The 17641-nt window shown below is 39.8% G+C and overlaps 1 protein-coding gene across 7 annotated transcripts in view; it reads right to left on the bottom strand.

Moving 5' to 3' along the window:
* Positions 1-17641, bottom strand: part of LOC110530432 (phosphatase and actin regulator 1) — a 91172-nt gene that overhangs the window by 30917 nt on the left and 42614 nt on the right. For 6 of the 7 annotated variants that reach the window (XM_021613491.2, XM_021613492.2, XM_036986064.1 and 3 more), the window contains exons 2-3: positions 15910-16074; positions 53-133 (exon numbers count right to left, since the gene is read on the bottom strand). In XM_021613491.2, coding sequence (XP_021469166.2) covers positions 53-133; positions 15910-16074 — 246 coding nt within the window. The remainder of the gene's footprint in view (positions 1-52; positions 134-15909; positions 16075-17641) is intronic. The other variant, XM_036986063.1, reaches the window with a different exon arrangement.

Genomic DNA, 17641 nt, shown 5'->3' with positions numbered 1-17641 from the left:
AACCATTATTTCTTTATAGCACATGATGAAGTGAATGAGGAAAGCATCTCACCTTTCTCAAAGATCTCTTTCAGCACACCTCTCTTGATCAGCTCTTCTCTGCTTTGCCTTACCGACATCTTCCTCTCCAACGCTGAGGGGAAACATGATTGTTAAATCATATATCAAATCAAGAGTGTGTGTGCATGAGCGTTCGTATATGGAAAAACAGGAATACCATCTTTGATATCAAACCTACAGTAAATCCTTGAACAGATTGTAATAGAGCCAAATCAGAAGATTAGGAAAACAAGGATGAGGTTTATTTTGGGATCAGCATCACCCATGTAATCAATATGTTAAATATTGAAACATTTTCCCCTGGTTATTTCTATAAATGTGTTCACTTACTTCCCAACATTGATTGGCACACTTGCGACTGAACCCTAACGCCATAAGCACTCTGGGGGCACTGATAATCATGGGTCCTATGCATCACACTACATTCCCAAGAGGTCATACATTCACCATGGGGACACGAAGGACAGGTGATTTATTTTTATTTATATTCCTTTTCACTTAGTCTAAAATATTATGAACTGGTGACCACTGCCCATCAAATTCATTAGCAATGTAAAATTAGCAGTGAAATGAAAAAATGAAGAGGCCTCTAAATAGTCAAAACAAACACCTAATCCAGTTGTAAAGCACTAGCCTTAAGCCAAGGAAGATCTTCAAAAGGCATGAAGGAGGATGTTAACCTAATTTGTGAGAATGATGAGAATAAAAAAGGCAAAAGGTAATGCAACATCACCTCCCAGAGTAATGCATTATGTATGAGCACATCGGGAAGGCATGTCCCAAAGTTAATGCTTCTATATTTAGATCTCAGCAGTTGAGGGACTTAACCATTTATCGCTGGGCTGAACAGAGGCAGTTTACCGTCATGTTAGTAATAATACATATATATTTTTAAATCTACCCCAGCAAAGGAACCAATTAAGAATGTAAAATGAGGATCAGCAAAAACACTTGAGCAGCACACTGTGCAACAATCTCCCTGCAGGCCACCGGCTCTGGAAGTGGGACTATGTGTATGTGTGCACTCAAACGCGTAGTGTGTGCAGATGTGGTGTGTGTGTGTAATAAGGAGCTACAGCTCTCTCGACAGTAGGGGCCAGGGCCAATACACCTAAAACCCAAACAGAAGGCACACATGAGAATCATTTAAAAAAGGTCAGAAACTGTTGTGAGTCTCTGCAGTCAGAGTGAACCTCCGTGTTCTAATATGTCACATCGCATAAAGTTCAACATTATGAGCTCTTCCAGGACATCCAGATGTTTTAATTCACCATCCAAATTTCAAAGACTAGCCAGAGAAGCTCGTTGGGGATGGGAGAATTGGAAATTGGGCAGTGTGCAAAAATATTATATTTTGAAGAACTGGACCGCTATACCAAAATATAATGCCATGAGCAGGATATCAACCTACATTATTAGTACAGCAGACAGGCAGAGGAATAGAAAAGCACAGATAAAAAAATTATACTCCCACCAGGGTTGTGCTCAATTCAGAATTGAGACTCAAATTCTTGAATTGAAGTAGTAAACAGGATACAGAATTGTAATTCAAATGCCTCTTTTAATCTATATTTAGGTGTAGTCTATACAAATACATACTGTACACAAAACAAACATGTCGTTACATACGTGCATTTAAAATATTGGATCTTCAGGACAAACTGGAAATGAATGATCGAGGAAAACAAAACCTGTACGTAAAGATCATAAATTATTATATTTCATTATGACCTACATTTTGTTCAATATGTGGAAAATATTACATGTCCCAGAATGCATTAGTTTAACCCTCCAATTGACCCTGAAGCCTTACAAAAGAAGCCAAACAAATTAAATGGTTGGTGGAAATATAAGTGGCTATTCTAAGCACTAAGGTTAAGAGTAAAAGAACATTGTTTCCAGAGAAAAGTTATACAAAATAATGTATCTGGAAGTGTGACCTGTCAGAGTCAATGAAACGCATGTTCTACGACTGAGTGGAATTTCTTTGAATTGCACAGAATTGAATTCTACTTCCTGTGACTGAAATTATACATCCTGTGGAGTGTGGCCAATTAAAATGTTCAACTCATGAGTTGAATGGGAGTCAATTTGAAAATTCAGAATTGAGCACAACCCTGCCTCCCACCCTATACTGGGTGTGTATTTGATAAATGGCCTCATTTGATAAAGCACCAATCACGGCAACATCATACCCCCAAAACATGCTAAACTCTAATCATTACAAATAACAGGGGAGGCTAGCATTTTTTGGGTGATAGGATCTCACTAATCATTCACAATTAAGTCATGACTATACATAATCATGGTAGCATCCACATTAATGTAGAAGTGTTCAGAAACATATTACATTCCTATTTACAATAGAAGTGACTCCAATGACAATACATTTACCATTCATTTCTATTGAGGCACAACATAATTCGAAACGATCAAAACAAACTGCAGCCGACAAGTATGTTGAGTCACAAACGTGATACAGTCCTTGCGTGTTAGAATATGTTATAAAATGCTACACTATTGACTACTCCAATACACAGTGTATTTGTCCAAATAATTATGACGCCTTCAAAATGGGGGGACAAGATATATCAAGTGCTTTAATTTCTAAAACGGTAAAAACAGAAGGGGACATTCTGTAATGTTGCCGCAGAAAACATTTAATATCAAATCCAAAATGCTGGAGTACATAGCACACCTTTAACAGCTTTGAGGATGAGTGGAAGTGAACCCCAGAACCCCAAAGAATTTAAGTGCGTTTGTAAACAGCTAGCTAACATAGTCTAGTTGTTTTCTCATTAACAACATTTTTCATTCGACCATAGTAGTCACGGGTGGGATAGTCCATATGGCCGGGGAAGAACAGGCATTGCCTGCATGGATAGTAACGTTAGCAGCGCCATGATGTGTAGCACACGGGTAAGTTGTTTGGTTAACCATCTTATAGGTAACGTCAGCTAAATAGCTTGACCTGCTAAAAAACAACCATGTTAGCTAGCTAGTAGCTAAGCTAGCCAATGAACAGTCCCAAAGAGAGAACTGCCAATGCAATACGAAAACAATTGCAATGAAATATCAAATGTTATTTATCACTTTAGAATAATGTATCAAGTCCTGGTCTATTTTATGTTTCCTAACATCAGATACAGAGTCCTGTGAAAGTCCCAAGTCCTGGAGAGATTGAAGGGTATATCTAAAATTGGTTATATGCTGTTGGTTTACTATTACGAGTCAGTTGTAGCGCTACACAAGCAACAATGCATAGACCTAGAACATGAATGGCCAACCTTGCTTATAGAGCTCTAGCTACTCTTTAACTATTCAATCTTGTTAAGAGTCAGATGAATGTCTACCCACAAACCATTTACAGAAGCATCCTTTGCATGACATGAAATTGTTGATTATTTGATTAAAGTAATAGTTTGGTCATTGAACATTCCCCGTTTTTTATCTGGTTGTCACTCATTTTGTCTGATATTACAGATTTGCAGAGGATGTCCTCGATTATTAGTGGGTGTAACAATTCCTGTATGGCTGACCTAGGATACAACCTCTGTCCACAACAGCACTTCATACTCACAAAGCAGCATCCATTATCTTGGTTGGTCTAGGATAACAGTACTTTCAGTCTCAGGGCGGCTGACATCACCACGATGGCTACTAGGGCTGTGTCTCACTTGGTCTTTCCTTGATTACTCGCATCCCAGTGCAAATGTATTGGAAGATAAGGTCCCTCCCCTCTGACCTTCTCCAATGGGTTTTTAGGAGGCGGGGAGAGGAATCGAGAGGATAAATTGAGAAAGAGCCTAGCACTCACCCCTCTGCTACACTCACTGACCTTCTCTGCTTCATCCTCAGCGGGCAGTAGCGCAGACAACCGAGTCGATCTAGCACCCACAGAATACATTGTGTATTTAACTCTGCTACATTGACGCCGGTCACAGTCAGTGGCGTAGGTGAGAGGGGTGTGACCACTGATGTCATCCCCCTGATACTTTGAGTAGTAGTCTATCATGAATGCATCTAGATTTTTAATAGCATAAGCATCTCAGCTGATTTCCTTTTGCAATTTTGCACTGATTTACTTCATTCTGCTACACTCACAGTCCTCCTCCAGTGGGCCGGGACGCAAATCCTAATCAAATGACACTTGTAGCTAGCATGCCAACCATTAGAGGGGTTAATGCTAGAAGGGGGCCAGCTTTTGTCAGAATGTACTTATTCCTAGCAGGTTTTGGAGAATTTACACAACAAGTTAGGATAGTTAATGTGGCAGGCAGGTTAAGGTTATAAAATGGGTTAGGATTAGCTGAAAGGCAAAAAAAGATCTATCAACTTGATGTAAATTGGACAAAATGTGGATCCCATCTAGAAATGAACCCTCCAGTGGTTGGCATGCTAGCTACAAGTGTAATATTTGATTAGGGCTTGCATCCTAGCCCGGTTAGTCAAAGTGACCATTCACTGTGGTCACTCTTCAGTGTATTTTTCTCTTTCCTCCACTAGCTGTGCTCTACCCTTTTGGTGACAGTGGATGGGAGATTATTTATGACACGCATGCTAAATGCAGACATGGGATTAGTATTGACCTCGTGGGCATGTCTAATGCACTTGTACATGTGGCTTGTCATTTCTATACTGAAACAGGATTAGCAAATCCTCACACTTTACATTGGGATGTTTTCTTCATTTGAAATTATACAAATAGGAAAAGCACTCGCATCTGAGAATGTACGTGTGGAAAATAATTTGCTAATAACTAAAAAGGCTGATACTGCAAAGATCAGTGTGTAGGATTTTCATTAGACAATTGAGGCAAACTAGATTTGACTCCTACTGTACATGCCGTCATGAAATGGATTGGTGCAAGCTCTCAAACTCTAGGCGGCATATTGGCTTCTCCCTACAGTTCACGTTTCTAAATGTCAATATTCACTTGCGATACAGCTTTCGAAACATATGGCCCTTATCTTTCATCAGCAGTTTTGCAAAGAGCCAAACAGCTATGGGTATCTCCATCCGACGAAACTACTCCGAGTTACACTTACACACAGGTGTTTGGAACATGCTAGATAGCCAATAAGCACAGGTGTTATTGTCTTCCGTAAACAAATGCTCTAACATGGAAATATGGCAATGTTGGAACACTAACAAGGTGTGTATCAATTTAACATTGTATTTTGAAAATGATTTCTCAGTGATATGACAGTTAAGGTCCTTATGCTTCCATAACCATACCGCAAGTGATGCATGTTAAATGTTCAGCCCGAGCTACAGTGACTTGTGTAATGTAATGGAACAGAGTCATGATCAAGGGCTAGTGAAAGCCCTACCCTTGTAATGAAGGTAGTCTTCAGGATGACATGCACAGGACAGAGACCTTATCAAATATCACCATAATGAGGGTGTGCAGAAAGGAATATAAAAGGTTCATTTAATTTCAAAATACATGTTGCTTGAAATAGTTGCAATTTGTTTGCTTCATGTTATCCTGGTGTAATTTAATATGCAGTTCAACATTAACATAAGGTGAGAGCTAGCATTTAAAAAAAATGAGTCTAGATTAACTACATGTAAACAAATCACTAGGTAGATCTCGTAACAGTACTATTGCCTCAATAGTACATGCCTCAAAAGCTAGCGGTTCATTAAAACTACAGAATGTTTCTTAAATTGAAACTAAGTAGGCAATACACCTAGGTAAAATATAGTTGCATTTGAGGAAGCAGACCAAGAGCTAGGCGAGACTGATTGGTGAGGGAGAGTGAGGTTTATAGTGGGATAATTACTGCTGCTAGCCAACGTTTGATAAACAAACAATGTGTCTGTCAGACTAGGGCTGGGCGATATGGCCAAAATATTAACACAGTATTTATAAAAATAGAAAACACGTTTTGACGGTATGTTTAAAAATAAAAGTTCTAAATTTGCTTTGAGAACTGCGTGACCCTGGGGTGGCAACACATACATGGGTGATTCTGCAACTTCAGGCACTTTGGCCTGGCAAGCTTTCAGAAATTAAAATGTATTGAAACACCATTTGACATTTTATAATTGTCTTTGATTTGTCTAGAAATAATATATCTGATAATGGCTGTGATTGTACTATTCAGGAATTGATATGTCGTTTTTCCTCAGACAGCCATAGACAAATGTCATTTCCATCACATCATTAAAACATCAATTTTAGTTAAATTAAATATCATACAATTTTATAACATTTCTTATACATTTGTACATTAACTTGCGTTAAAATAATATTCAAGTGCTTTAAGGTTTTCCTAAGATGAATAATTCAACACAACTCCTGAATGTATAAACCTGCCTTTGACAGCTGAAAATATTTATCATAAAAAATATTTCCACCCAACCTTTTTGTGAGAGCAACCATATTATTTCACTAAAACAAATCAATTTTAAATTATAAATATACTAATTTACCTAAGAATATGGGTGTGGTGGAAATGACATGTAAAAAGAAAAAAAGAATGAAAACATTTTATTGCAAACATTTTGAACAACCATTGTAGAGCGTTTAATTCATTTAAGAAAAAGTACGATTCCAAAAGGGGGCAGACCTCAAGGAAGTAGGCCAGTGTTTTTGAGAGATGAACCCAGATTGCAGAGGGGTCATCCGCATAGAAGAGCTCAGTGAGCAAAGTGAAACGGTATAATTTGTGGTATGTCCAACACAGGTGTGGAGGGTCACCTGCATGTGAGAATCACCAAAGTGAACTGCCTGGATTTAACTGGTGTATTTACACAGGTAGTTCTCTGTGGCACAACTTTGGTTTTAGAAGTGGGGGGGAGAAATAATTATTATAATTTGTATCATTCAGTCGGATAAACACTCAAACAGCCTACCCGACCGCTCGGAGGCGTCTGCATTGTCCTAAAGCACACAGTTGCCTCACATTCAAATTATGAAACTGGATGGGACAAAAATGCAATTTCAGAATGAGGAGGGGGGCATTCCCCCGTCCCCAGTGAAAGTTGCACCCCTGAGTTCTCTGCAAAGTCAATATGCACAATGATCTCCTCTTTCCGCAGATTCTCTTAATTCTCTCAGTTTGGAGTATTGGTGTCGAATGTTGTACATGTGTTTCCCCAACTTCTTTCAATTCTTTGGAGAAGTCCTCCAATAGAATATGCAGTGTGCCCCACACCTTTTCTTATACTGTCAAATGTACAGTGAACTTCTCCATGTTTTCCTCTGTTGTTCCTCATTTCTCTCTCTTCAGCTTGGTTTTTCCACTCAAACCACAATGTCTGCTCACCAGCATCAAAGTCAAGATGTTTAAGCTCTTTGGCTTGGCAAAGGGATACCTGTGTACATGCACTCTTTCTTCAGGTTCTCACAGCACAAAGACTCAATAAGGTTCTCATTGTTGCTGCAGCTGATCACTTTGTGATACTGTAGTTTATCCGCCATGAACTGAACTGGAGGTTGGCCTGGGTTTTGCAGAGGCATGTGTCCCTAACCTCAACAACCCAAAAATACGTATTTTAAAGAATTCATATTAGGACATTTTAATCTCTGAATATTCCCTCTTAAAATCCTGATAAAGGTTCTGAATTGTGCCATTCAAGAAGTGCTTCTGCTTTTTTTTCTTGTTCCCGCAAGTGTGTCCTTTTTCCCCCAGTTGTTGCTCTACTGTTGACATCACGTTCATATAATCTAGTGATTTTCTCTTGCAGCTGTGCTAATTGTTACACTGCTTGTTCCTGGAGGATTGAAGACTTGTTGGCCTGTTTTCACTTGCCCTCGTTGCTTTTGCTGAAAATCCAAATTCTCTGTTTGCAGCTTTGACCAGGCCATACTTTCTCAGGATGTTGCCTCTTAAAGCATTTTTGAAGCCACTTGTTTGTCCTTGGCATTGCGCATTTTTTGCTACTTTTGCTTTCACTCTGCAATGATGGCATTTTGAAACAATAAAATCCTTCAAGTTCAGAGTTCTCTTCATTTTCTGTTTTGTCTTTGGGGAATCTGGTCTATCCATTTTCTTCATCAGTTGATACCTTTTTTTTGTATTTCTCAGTTTTACGTTAACCTTTATCAAGTTTGACATTTGTCATGCAAAGATCTGTTTTTGAGCGACCTCTTCCAACATTTTTCCTTCCAGCAAGTATTAGAATTCTCATTCCTGTTGCAGAAGAGGAAGGGGTATCAGGGCAGGTATGATGGCCCCGTGTTCTGGCTGCAAGTCATCTGGTGACTAAGGTGTTGTTGCCTGATAGGTAGGTCTCCATTGCAACTGTTCTCTTTATATAGTCTGTCTTCTATTCCGTTGGTTACATTTCCATTTCTTGCTTCTTTGTTCTCGCTTTGTAAGCGCAGAGATATCTATCACTTCTCCCTTATTTTTTCTTCCAGTATCTTTTAATTAAAAATTAAAAATATATATAATATTATATATATTATCTCACCTTTATTTAACCAGGTAGGCTAGTTGAGAACAAGTTCTCATTTACAACTGCGACCTGGCCAAGATAAAGCATAGCAGTGTGAACAGACAACACAGAGTTACACATGGAGTAAACAATAAACAAGTCAATAACGCAGTACAAAAAAAATAGTATATACATTGTGTGCAAAAGGCATGAGGAGGTAGGCGAATAATTACAATTTAGCAGATTAACTCTGGAGTGATAAATGATCAGATGGTCATGTGCAGGTATTGATGTGCAAAAGTGCAGAAAAGTAAAGAAATAAAAACAGTATGGGGATGAGGTAGGTAAATTGGGTGGGCTATTTACCAATGGACTATGTACAGCTGCAGTGATCGGTTAACTGCTCAGATAGCAGATGTTTAATGTTGGTGAGGGAGATAAAAGTCTCCAACTTCAGCAATTTTTGCAATTCATTCCAGTCACAGGCAGCAGAGAACTGGAAGGAAAGGAAGTCAAATGAGGTGTTGGCTTTAGGGATGATCAGTGAGATACACCTGCTGGAGCGCGTGCTACGGGTGGGTGTTGCCATCGTGACCAGTGAACTGAGGTAAGGTGGAGCTTTAACTAGCATGGACTTGTAGATGACCTGGAGCCAATGGGTTTGGCGACGAATATGCAGCGAGGGCCAGCCGACTAGAGCATACAGGTCGCAGTGGTGGGTGGTATAAGGTGCTTTAGTAACAAAACGGATGGCACTGTGATAAACTGCATCCAGTTTGCTGAGTAGAGTATTGGAAGCTATTTTGTACATGACATCGCCGAAGTCGAGGATCGGTAGGATAGTCAGTTTTACTAGGGTAAGTTTGGCGGCGTGAGTGAAGGAGGCTTTGTTGCGAAATAGAAAGCAGACTCTAGATTTGATTTTAGATTGGAGATGTTTTATACGAGTCTGGAATGAGAGTTTACAGTCTAGCCAGACACCTAGGTACTTACAGATGTCCACATATTCTAGGTCGGAACCATCCAGGGTGGTGATGCTAGTCGGGCATGCGGGTGCAGGCAGCGAAAGGTTGAAAAGCAGGCATTTGGTTTTTACTAGCGTTTAAGAGTCGTTGGAGGCCACAGAAGGTGTGTTGTATGGCATTGAAGCTCGTTTGGAGGTTAGATAGCACAGTGTCTAAGGAAGGGCCAGAGGTATACAGAATGGTGTCGTCTACGTAGTGGTGGATCAGGGAATCGCCTGCAGCAAGAGCAACATCATTGATTATACAGAGAAAAGAGTCGGCCCGAGAATTGAACCCTGTGGCACCCCCATAGAGACTGCCAGAGGACCGGACAACATGCTCCAACATGCTCTCCGTCTTTTTGCAGATGTTCCTGGTATCGTATATGATCATTTTTTATTTTGTTTCTGTCGGTGACCTCTGTTTTTAGAAGATGCCACAAAACAGCACAAAGAAATACTTAAGTTTTCCAATTGTGCACACCTTGGAGCATTTGAGATTAAAGTCATTTAAAACATGATTAAATAAGCCCAATTTAAAAAAGTCAAAAGTAATTTCCTCCACATTCTGTCATTTCCAGCAGTTAAGTTTGATGGAAATGACGCTTCTGCTGTTTTGAGACAAATTACAGACTGCTTAGCATGCTTGTATTCTAAGTGATTTCAATGGGTCTTTCTTCATTCTGATTGTTTTATACTGTTGAATGCAACTTCTCAAATTTCTGCATTTGATATCATTTACACACTACCACGTAGGGCTGCACAATATGGGCAAGTAGTCTGGGCCTTATTTTTAATTACACTTACTCTTACCCAGTACATTTATTTGCTAGCGATTAGCATTAGCGGCTAACAACATTTAGAAACAACTTGCTAAGAAAAGAAACTAGCTGTTTTTAGATGTAAGAAACAAACTAATGCTAGTAGATTTATATTAAGAAGCAAAGTGACAACTGCAAAGTTGTCAGCAACAGTGTTGCATATGATGCATTGACCATGCAGACTGAACGCAAGTGTCTCGTGGTTGAGGAACATCAAATGCTCTCCTTGAGTGACAGGGGGCGTGGCTAGACCTGTGTGGAAAGCGGCATAGAGAGAGAGTGGAGAGATGACTCCAGTAGCGAAGTAAACTATAAAGATGGACGTTACACATTTAACAAACCAAACATTCAAATACCGGTATAGAAGGTCAAGTAAAAACAAACCGTTCCTTGCATCAATACTGGTATACCGCCCAGCCCTATGTCAGACTATTGCTAGCTACATTTAGTTTAGTGATTGTTGGCTGTGGTGAGAAATTAATCTACATAGTTGGCTTAACAAGGTAAACTGATCTTTCTCTACCTTCACATAACAAGCTCTGTAGTTCTTTGCTGTGCTAGCCAAATGTAGCACCACCAGAAATAAAAAAAACATCAGATTTTTTTGGTGGATCTGGTAGCAACAATATGAATTAATATTTTTAAACCACCAGTATACGCCCACACCATTCTGTTGGGGTACACCCACACCATTCCACCACAGAAGCTACTTTAACAGTTTTCCTTCCCAAAAAAGTACATTTATAATTTAAGTAAGTCCTTTCATAGAAATCTAAACACTAGACAGAACATATATAAGGCTTAAAGTAACTACCAAAACGGCTACATTATTTTACCCAGCAGAGACATTGTTACTCCGATTAGCATGACTTGAATTTATAAATCAGAACAGACTAGCGTCACAATATTTCAGATGATTCCAAGCTGAACATTGAGGTAAAAATGGGTCAGAGGGTGGTTGTGTGTCTGAAAATGCAGTAACATGTTCTGTGATTACATTTCAATTTGATCAAAATGAAAAAGTAATTACCAAAAGATCTCTGCTTGCGTCGCCATGATTACACTGATTTGCAACACGCCTCAGCCAGCTAGGTCTTCAGGTTTGTCACAAACATGCAGTTCTAAAAAATGTGGACAAAGGATATCACTGTACACTTATGTTTTCTGTGAACACTGAACAGCTTCTAACTACAAAATGTTGTAAATCACTACTTGTTGCCCTGTTCCAGAATTATATTGAAAACAAATTCAACAGTAGGCTAGGCTACATTACGTTTCCACTAGTGTGAGTTGGTTCAAACCCAGAGCATGAACAAGTGACAATGTGAAGTCAGTTATTATTGCCACAGTCCATTCACAGTAAATCTTGGCAATCATGACCAAGCTAGCTACTCATGATCTGCACCAAGATGAGGGGATTATGAATTCATTGGAGAGACGCTTCTCAGAGCATATTAAATGAAACTGGCATCATTGAATACACTCCAACAGCATCGACTTGCAAGTGCTACGCTTAGCTTTAGAGAGAAATCCATTCTGCTGTGAATTGACCCAGATAGGAGACAGAGCGTTCCCTACAGTATCAAGCCCCGGGACGAAGTGAGGCTTTTAGCGAGGCAATTCACTCACCCGTTAGCCTCACAAAACCAAAGTAAAACTTTCATGCTGTCTTGTGTCACAGATGTTGTAGCTCTCGCATCTGGAAGTTAAGGCAAGGGAAGCATCGGTGTTTAAGATCAGGACAAGGTTTGTACGCTAGTGATAACACTCCCGAGTGGCGCAGCGGTCTAAGGCATCGCATCTCAGTGCTCGAGGTGTCAATACAGACCCTAGTTCAATTCCAGGCTGTATCACAACCTGCCGTGATTGGGAGTCCCATAGGGCGGCGCACAACTGGCCCAGTATCACCCGGGTTTGGCAGGGGTAGGCCGTCATGGTCTCTGGTGGCATTACTTTTAGTTGCCCTTTTAAAAAACATTTTTTAACAGTGCCTTCAGAAAGTATTTATACCTCTTGACTATTTCCACATTAGTCAAGGGGTTGTTAGAGCTGGAATTCAAAATGGAATGGATTTTGTCTCACTAAATCTACACCAGTGGAGGCTCCTCCAGGGAGAAAAGTGAATTTCATAAAAATAGAAATAGTATAGTTATTTATCTAAAGGATATTTTACAATATTCACTTCACCAAATAATTGTTTAAAAAAACACTATTTTGGAATGAAAGTCTACAGTAGCCTCAACAGCACATTGTAGGCTAGTACCATGGTGTAGCCAGAGGACAACTAGTTTCAGTCCTCCTCCGGGTACATTGACTTCCATACAAAACCTAGGAGGGTCGTGGTTCTCACCCCCTTCCATAGACTTACACAGTAATTATGACAACTTCCAGAGGACGTCCTCAAACCTATCAGAGCTCTTGCAGCATGAACTCACATGTCCACCCAATCAAAAGGATCAGAGAATGAATCTAGTACTGAAATCAAAGCTACAGCTAGCTTAGAGACAGTAGTTGAACAAAACTTTTGCCTAGGATTATTTTCAGAATTCTCAAGCCCTGTCAAATTGGTTGATCAATGCTAGACAAGCATTTTGTTTTAGGTCTTGCCATAGATTTAAGTCACAACTAACTCGGCCACTTTGGAACATTCAGTCTTGGTAAGCAACGCCAATGTATATTGTTTAGGTTATTTTTTTGCTGAAAGGTGAATTCATCATCTCGTGGAAAGCAGACAACCACCATTGTTTTGTTTTTTTATTCTGAAAAACGCCAGTCCTTAACGACTACAATCAGACCCATAACATGATGCAGCCACCACTATGCTTGAAAGTATGGTGAGTGGTACTCAGTAACGTGTTCTATTGGATTTCCCCCGAACACTTTGTATTCAGAACAAAAAGTTAATTGCTTTGCCACATTTTTTGCAAACAGGATGAATGTTTTAGAATATTTTTTATTCTGTACAGGCTTCCTTGTCATTTAGGTTAGTATTGTGGATTAACTACCATGTTGTTGATCCATCCTCAGTTCTCCTATGACAGCCATTAAACTCAAAACTATTTTATAGTCACCTTTGGCCTCATGGTGAAATCAAATGTTATTTGTCACATACGTGTGTTTAGCAGATGTTATAGCAGGTGTAGCGAAATGCTTGTAAATCCCTGAGCGGTTTCAGTCCTCTCCAACAACGGAGTTAGGAAGGACGCCTGCATCTTTGTAGTGACTGGGTGTATTGATACACCATCCAAAGTGTAATAACTTTTTTTTTACCCATCTACCAATAGATGCCCTTCTTTGCGAGGCATTGGAAAACCACTCTGGTCTTTGGTTGAATTGGTGTTTAAAATTCACTGCGTAACTGAGGGACATTTCCGATAATTGTATGTGTGGGGTACAGAAATGAGGTAGACATTAAGAAAATCATGTTAACTATACTTACTACACACAGAGTCCATGCAACTTGTGAAGCAAATTTTTACTCATGATTTATGTAGGCTTGCCTTAACAAAAAAGGGGTTAAATACTAATTGAATCAAGACAAATACAGCCGAAGGACCCCTGTACATCCTGAACATAAACCCAATCATGGTGTATGAAGCATTTTTAAATAAGGTCTACAGAACATGAAAAACAAAAGGATTCCAAAATCTGCATATTTGTACTGTATTTTCAGTGGCATTAAAAACATACTCCATATTTTCAATAGGCTATATTAAGAACAACAAACCCAGGAGTGGTCAGATTAGTGCCCCACACTCCCAAGGAATAAAGCTTGATCCATGAACCTCTAGTTTCAATAGCATTATGTTACCATAAGAACACTGTGGCCTGACTAACCGAAGGGACAGGAGGCAAGGCTTTCAGAACTTTGAGCACTGTGGCTAGCCCACTCCTGGAGTTATGAGTATAGCCCCCCAGAGCTGGCCTTCATCTGCCTGACTAGAATACATAATCCACATTCTCCAATTACCTGGTTAGAACATCTGCATGCCCAGCAGCTTGTCTGCTTCTTGCCTGCAGTCACAGTCCCAATGATCATGATGAACATCATAAACAAGAACAACCACAAAAGAACAAACTTGGTAATAGCTGAACTAATCCAATAAGATCATTGATTTGAGTTTTTGCAAAAGGTTTTGCTATGGTGTAACCTACTGAACACTTCCAACCATCCGTCAGTGACGGCCTTGAACAACTGACTGATGGAGTAAACCTGGTGCACTACTTCTGCTCAATGGTCAGGGGGCAACTAAGGTCACTGCTGTAAGTCATGATGAGCTCAGCAGTCTCCATATAGCCTTCCCTGGTTCCAACTCCTCACAGAACCATCCTAACATAAAATGCATTTGCAACAAAGAAACTATATGTATTCAAACAACCAACTACAATGTTCTCTGCAGTGTTTGGAACAATAAGTGTCCTCAGTGTAGAAAGGGACTGAAGTGAAAAGCTCTTACAGAAGCCAGTCCAATGGGAAAGGCTAGTAGGTCACAACATGCCATTATGCTGCCATTAGTGTAAACAGTAGGAATAAGACTAAACAAAATAATACTACACAGAGAGAGTAGTCTTATCCATTGGGTTTTACTGTCGATTTAACACAAAAAAACTCCCTTTGTTAGATTCTGCTGCTCTGTTTTGCTCAGGAGAAAGGGAAGACAAAAAAAAATTCACTCAAATATGCAGTCAACATTATGCATACAAAGTATGTGTGAGAAAAAGATGGTGGCCAGCAGAAAGTGATGAGTCGTTGTAAAGTCAAGGTGTCAGCATTCACTCGTGTCAGAGTCCCCAGGGATAGAAAGGCAAGGCTGAGGGCCCAAGGCTAGAGCACTGGAGGGGAAGGTGACAGTCACAGTTTAGCAGCCCTCAACCTTAAAGCTAGAATCCTTAACGGTGAGACTGTCATATCCGTTTGGAATATTAAAGTTACTATATGTAAATACACAAAACATTAAAGTGCATATCGCATCACTGCCAAGCTCAATGAATTACTGACTGATCAAGATCAACTGCATTCATAGGACATTTGACCACTAACAAAAGCACCATAAAATCCTGTTCTACCCAGCACAGCTTCAGGGAAGAAAACTCTTGGGAACAGAGAAGGATAACAAAGCCATCACCAGAGCCTGGAGGAGAAGGAACCCAAATATAGACAGGAGTTCAGCTCTGTACCTGACTGACCCAATATAAATTCAAAGTGAGGGAGCTGATTCAGAACACATCTTTCCAATCTTTTCATGTGCAGTGGATCGTCAGGGGAAGAGGTCAGATTGTTAGGAGAATACACACCATGGCTAGTAGAAAATAAATGCTGTAGAAAACCAAGGACATGTGCAGTATAATGAAGAATGTGTGCCCTTCACATGCCCCTGACTGTTACAGACCTCTGGATTGGCAAGCGCGGAACAAGAAAATATATTTTCCTGATGCATTTAGAAAAACAATAGCAGCAAATCATTTCAGAGCAGCACGTTGCTCAATCTTTACTGCATGATTAAATATTCAGACAGTTTTAGGTAGAGGATATAGGATTAAAAGACTGGAGATATACCTAGGAGGCTATAAATAAGGGAGCGGTACTTTGAGGGACAGAAGGCGGTGTGTGTTTTGCGTTTGTGTGTCCCTTACCGGTAGAGGTCTGCTTGAACTTCTCACTCTTCTTCTTCCTCCACTTCCAGGGCTTCAAGAGACGGCCCAGAGTGGCAAACTTGCTCCGGCGGCGGATGGGCGGGGTGTGTGTGCCAGAGACCAGAGACTCGGAACGCATTGCGGACCGCCTTTCAACCTCCTCTGCTATAGGGGCACAGAATGGAAAGAGTGGCTGGTTAGTTAGCATTCTGCTATATTCAGGGACCACAGATGGAATTCGATAGCTAAATCCGTTGTCATATTTGTTGTGCGTGGTCTCACAAACAAATCAAATAAATGAAATTTCAACAGCAGTAAAACCACTGAAGAGTCTCTGATAAGACTCCAGTGTAGAAATAAAGATATGCCAACTGGCCTTCCTCAATGATGTGATCTGGCATGGGTAAATAGACCTGTGTGTTAGCATGATATATTCCAAATCTGAACAGCAGGAAGCTGCGGATTAGTTTGTACTAGCTTGCCAAGAAACAGACACGCAATATCAGGCCAGGGAGAAATAGTCCTGTTTACAAGCTCCTTATAGTCACTAGAGCTTTTCTCTTCATTTGATGTTGTTTTCAATACCATCAAGAGGAGTAGTTGAAGACAATGTTGAAGTTAATAGCATCCATATTAAAAACGACTCACTCAGACTTGTCCGGATGAAACAGTGTTGTAGACCTAGGCTACTCTAATCCACACAAGTATCAACTCTATATTGAACAGGATTAAAAATGTGCTTAAACCTTAGCATTTGAGAAAGTTTAAACCTATTTAGCTTATTCCCATGAGATAATGTGTTACACTTAGCTACTATGCTAACATGACCAGCAAGATTACTTCCTGTAACAAATTCCAGATCAATCAATCAAAGATCTTAAAGTATAACAATATTCACAGGCCTTCCTCATTTCAAACCAGTACATCATCAATAGCAGAGAAATAAATAAAGATCCTGCAGGAAAAAAGGGCTATACACGCACATGTCCACTGAGAAGTAGAACTAACATGACAAACGCCACCAAGAAAAAAATTAAATACTTGACTCAAGTTACACAGAAACCTGGGCACTTGCTGGGAATCAGCTGAGTCATGATTAGCGTATATACAAAATGTTAAATCAGTAACAAAGTCAAGGAATGTGATCAATTTAGAGCAGGGATGGGCAAATTTGATGGGGGCCACAAAATCTGAACCTATCATGAAGGGCTGCAGTGGCTCGCAGGCCTTCGTACCCACCCTAGCCTTTTTGGGCTCCTTAAAATAGTTCAATTGTACCACATTTTCCCATGGGGCGTAGCAGAAATCATGCAGTTAAGAGAAGTTTGCAGCAATTCAACACATTTCCATTTTTTATTTATTTAACCAGGAAACCTCATTGAGATTTGAAATATATTTTTCAAGAATCATTACACAATTACAGACAGACGTGAAAAACTACAAGTAATCTAGTAAAACCCATAGAAATCACAGGAATATCATAAAAACAGCAAATTAAAAACACTGACCGGTCAAGGAATCAGTCTCAAAATCCTTCAATGATTTAAAAACACCAAATGGGGACAAGTTCTTTCAGTTATAACTATTTTGTAAGACATTCCAAGCCGATGGCACAGAGTACATAAAAGCCCTTTTACCAAATTCCGTTCGGACATTTGGAACAGTTAGCAGGATAAAGTCCTGCGAACGAAGCAAGTACCAACCACATTTCTGAAGAATAAAAATGGCCAAA

The sequence above is a fragment of the Oncorhynchus mykiss genome, chromosome 8 (genome assembly GCF_013265735.2).
Source record: "Oncorhynchus mykiss isolate Arlee chromosome 8, USDA_OmykA_1.1, whole genome shotgun sequence".
NCBI classification, from domain to species: domain Eukaryota; kingdom Metazoa; phylum Chordata; class Actinopteri; order Salmoniformes; family Salmonidae; genus Oncorhynchus; species Oncorhynchus mykiss.
The sequence above is the reverse complement of the archived record's forward strand: the minus strand, read 5'-3'. Positions and strand labels throughout refer to the sequence as shown.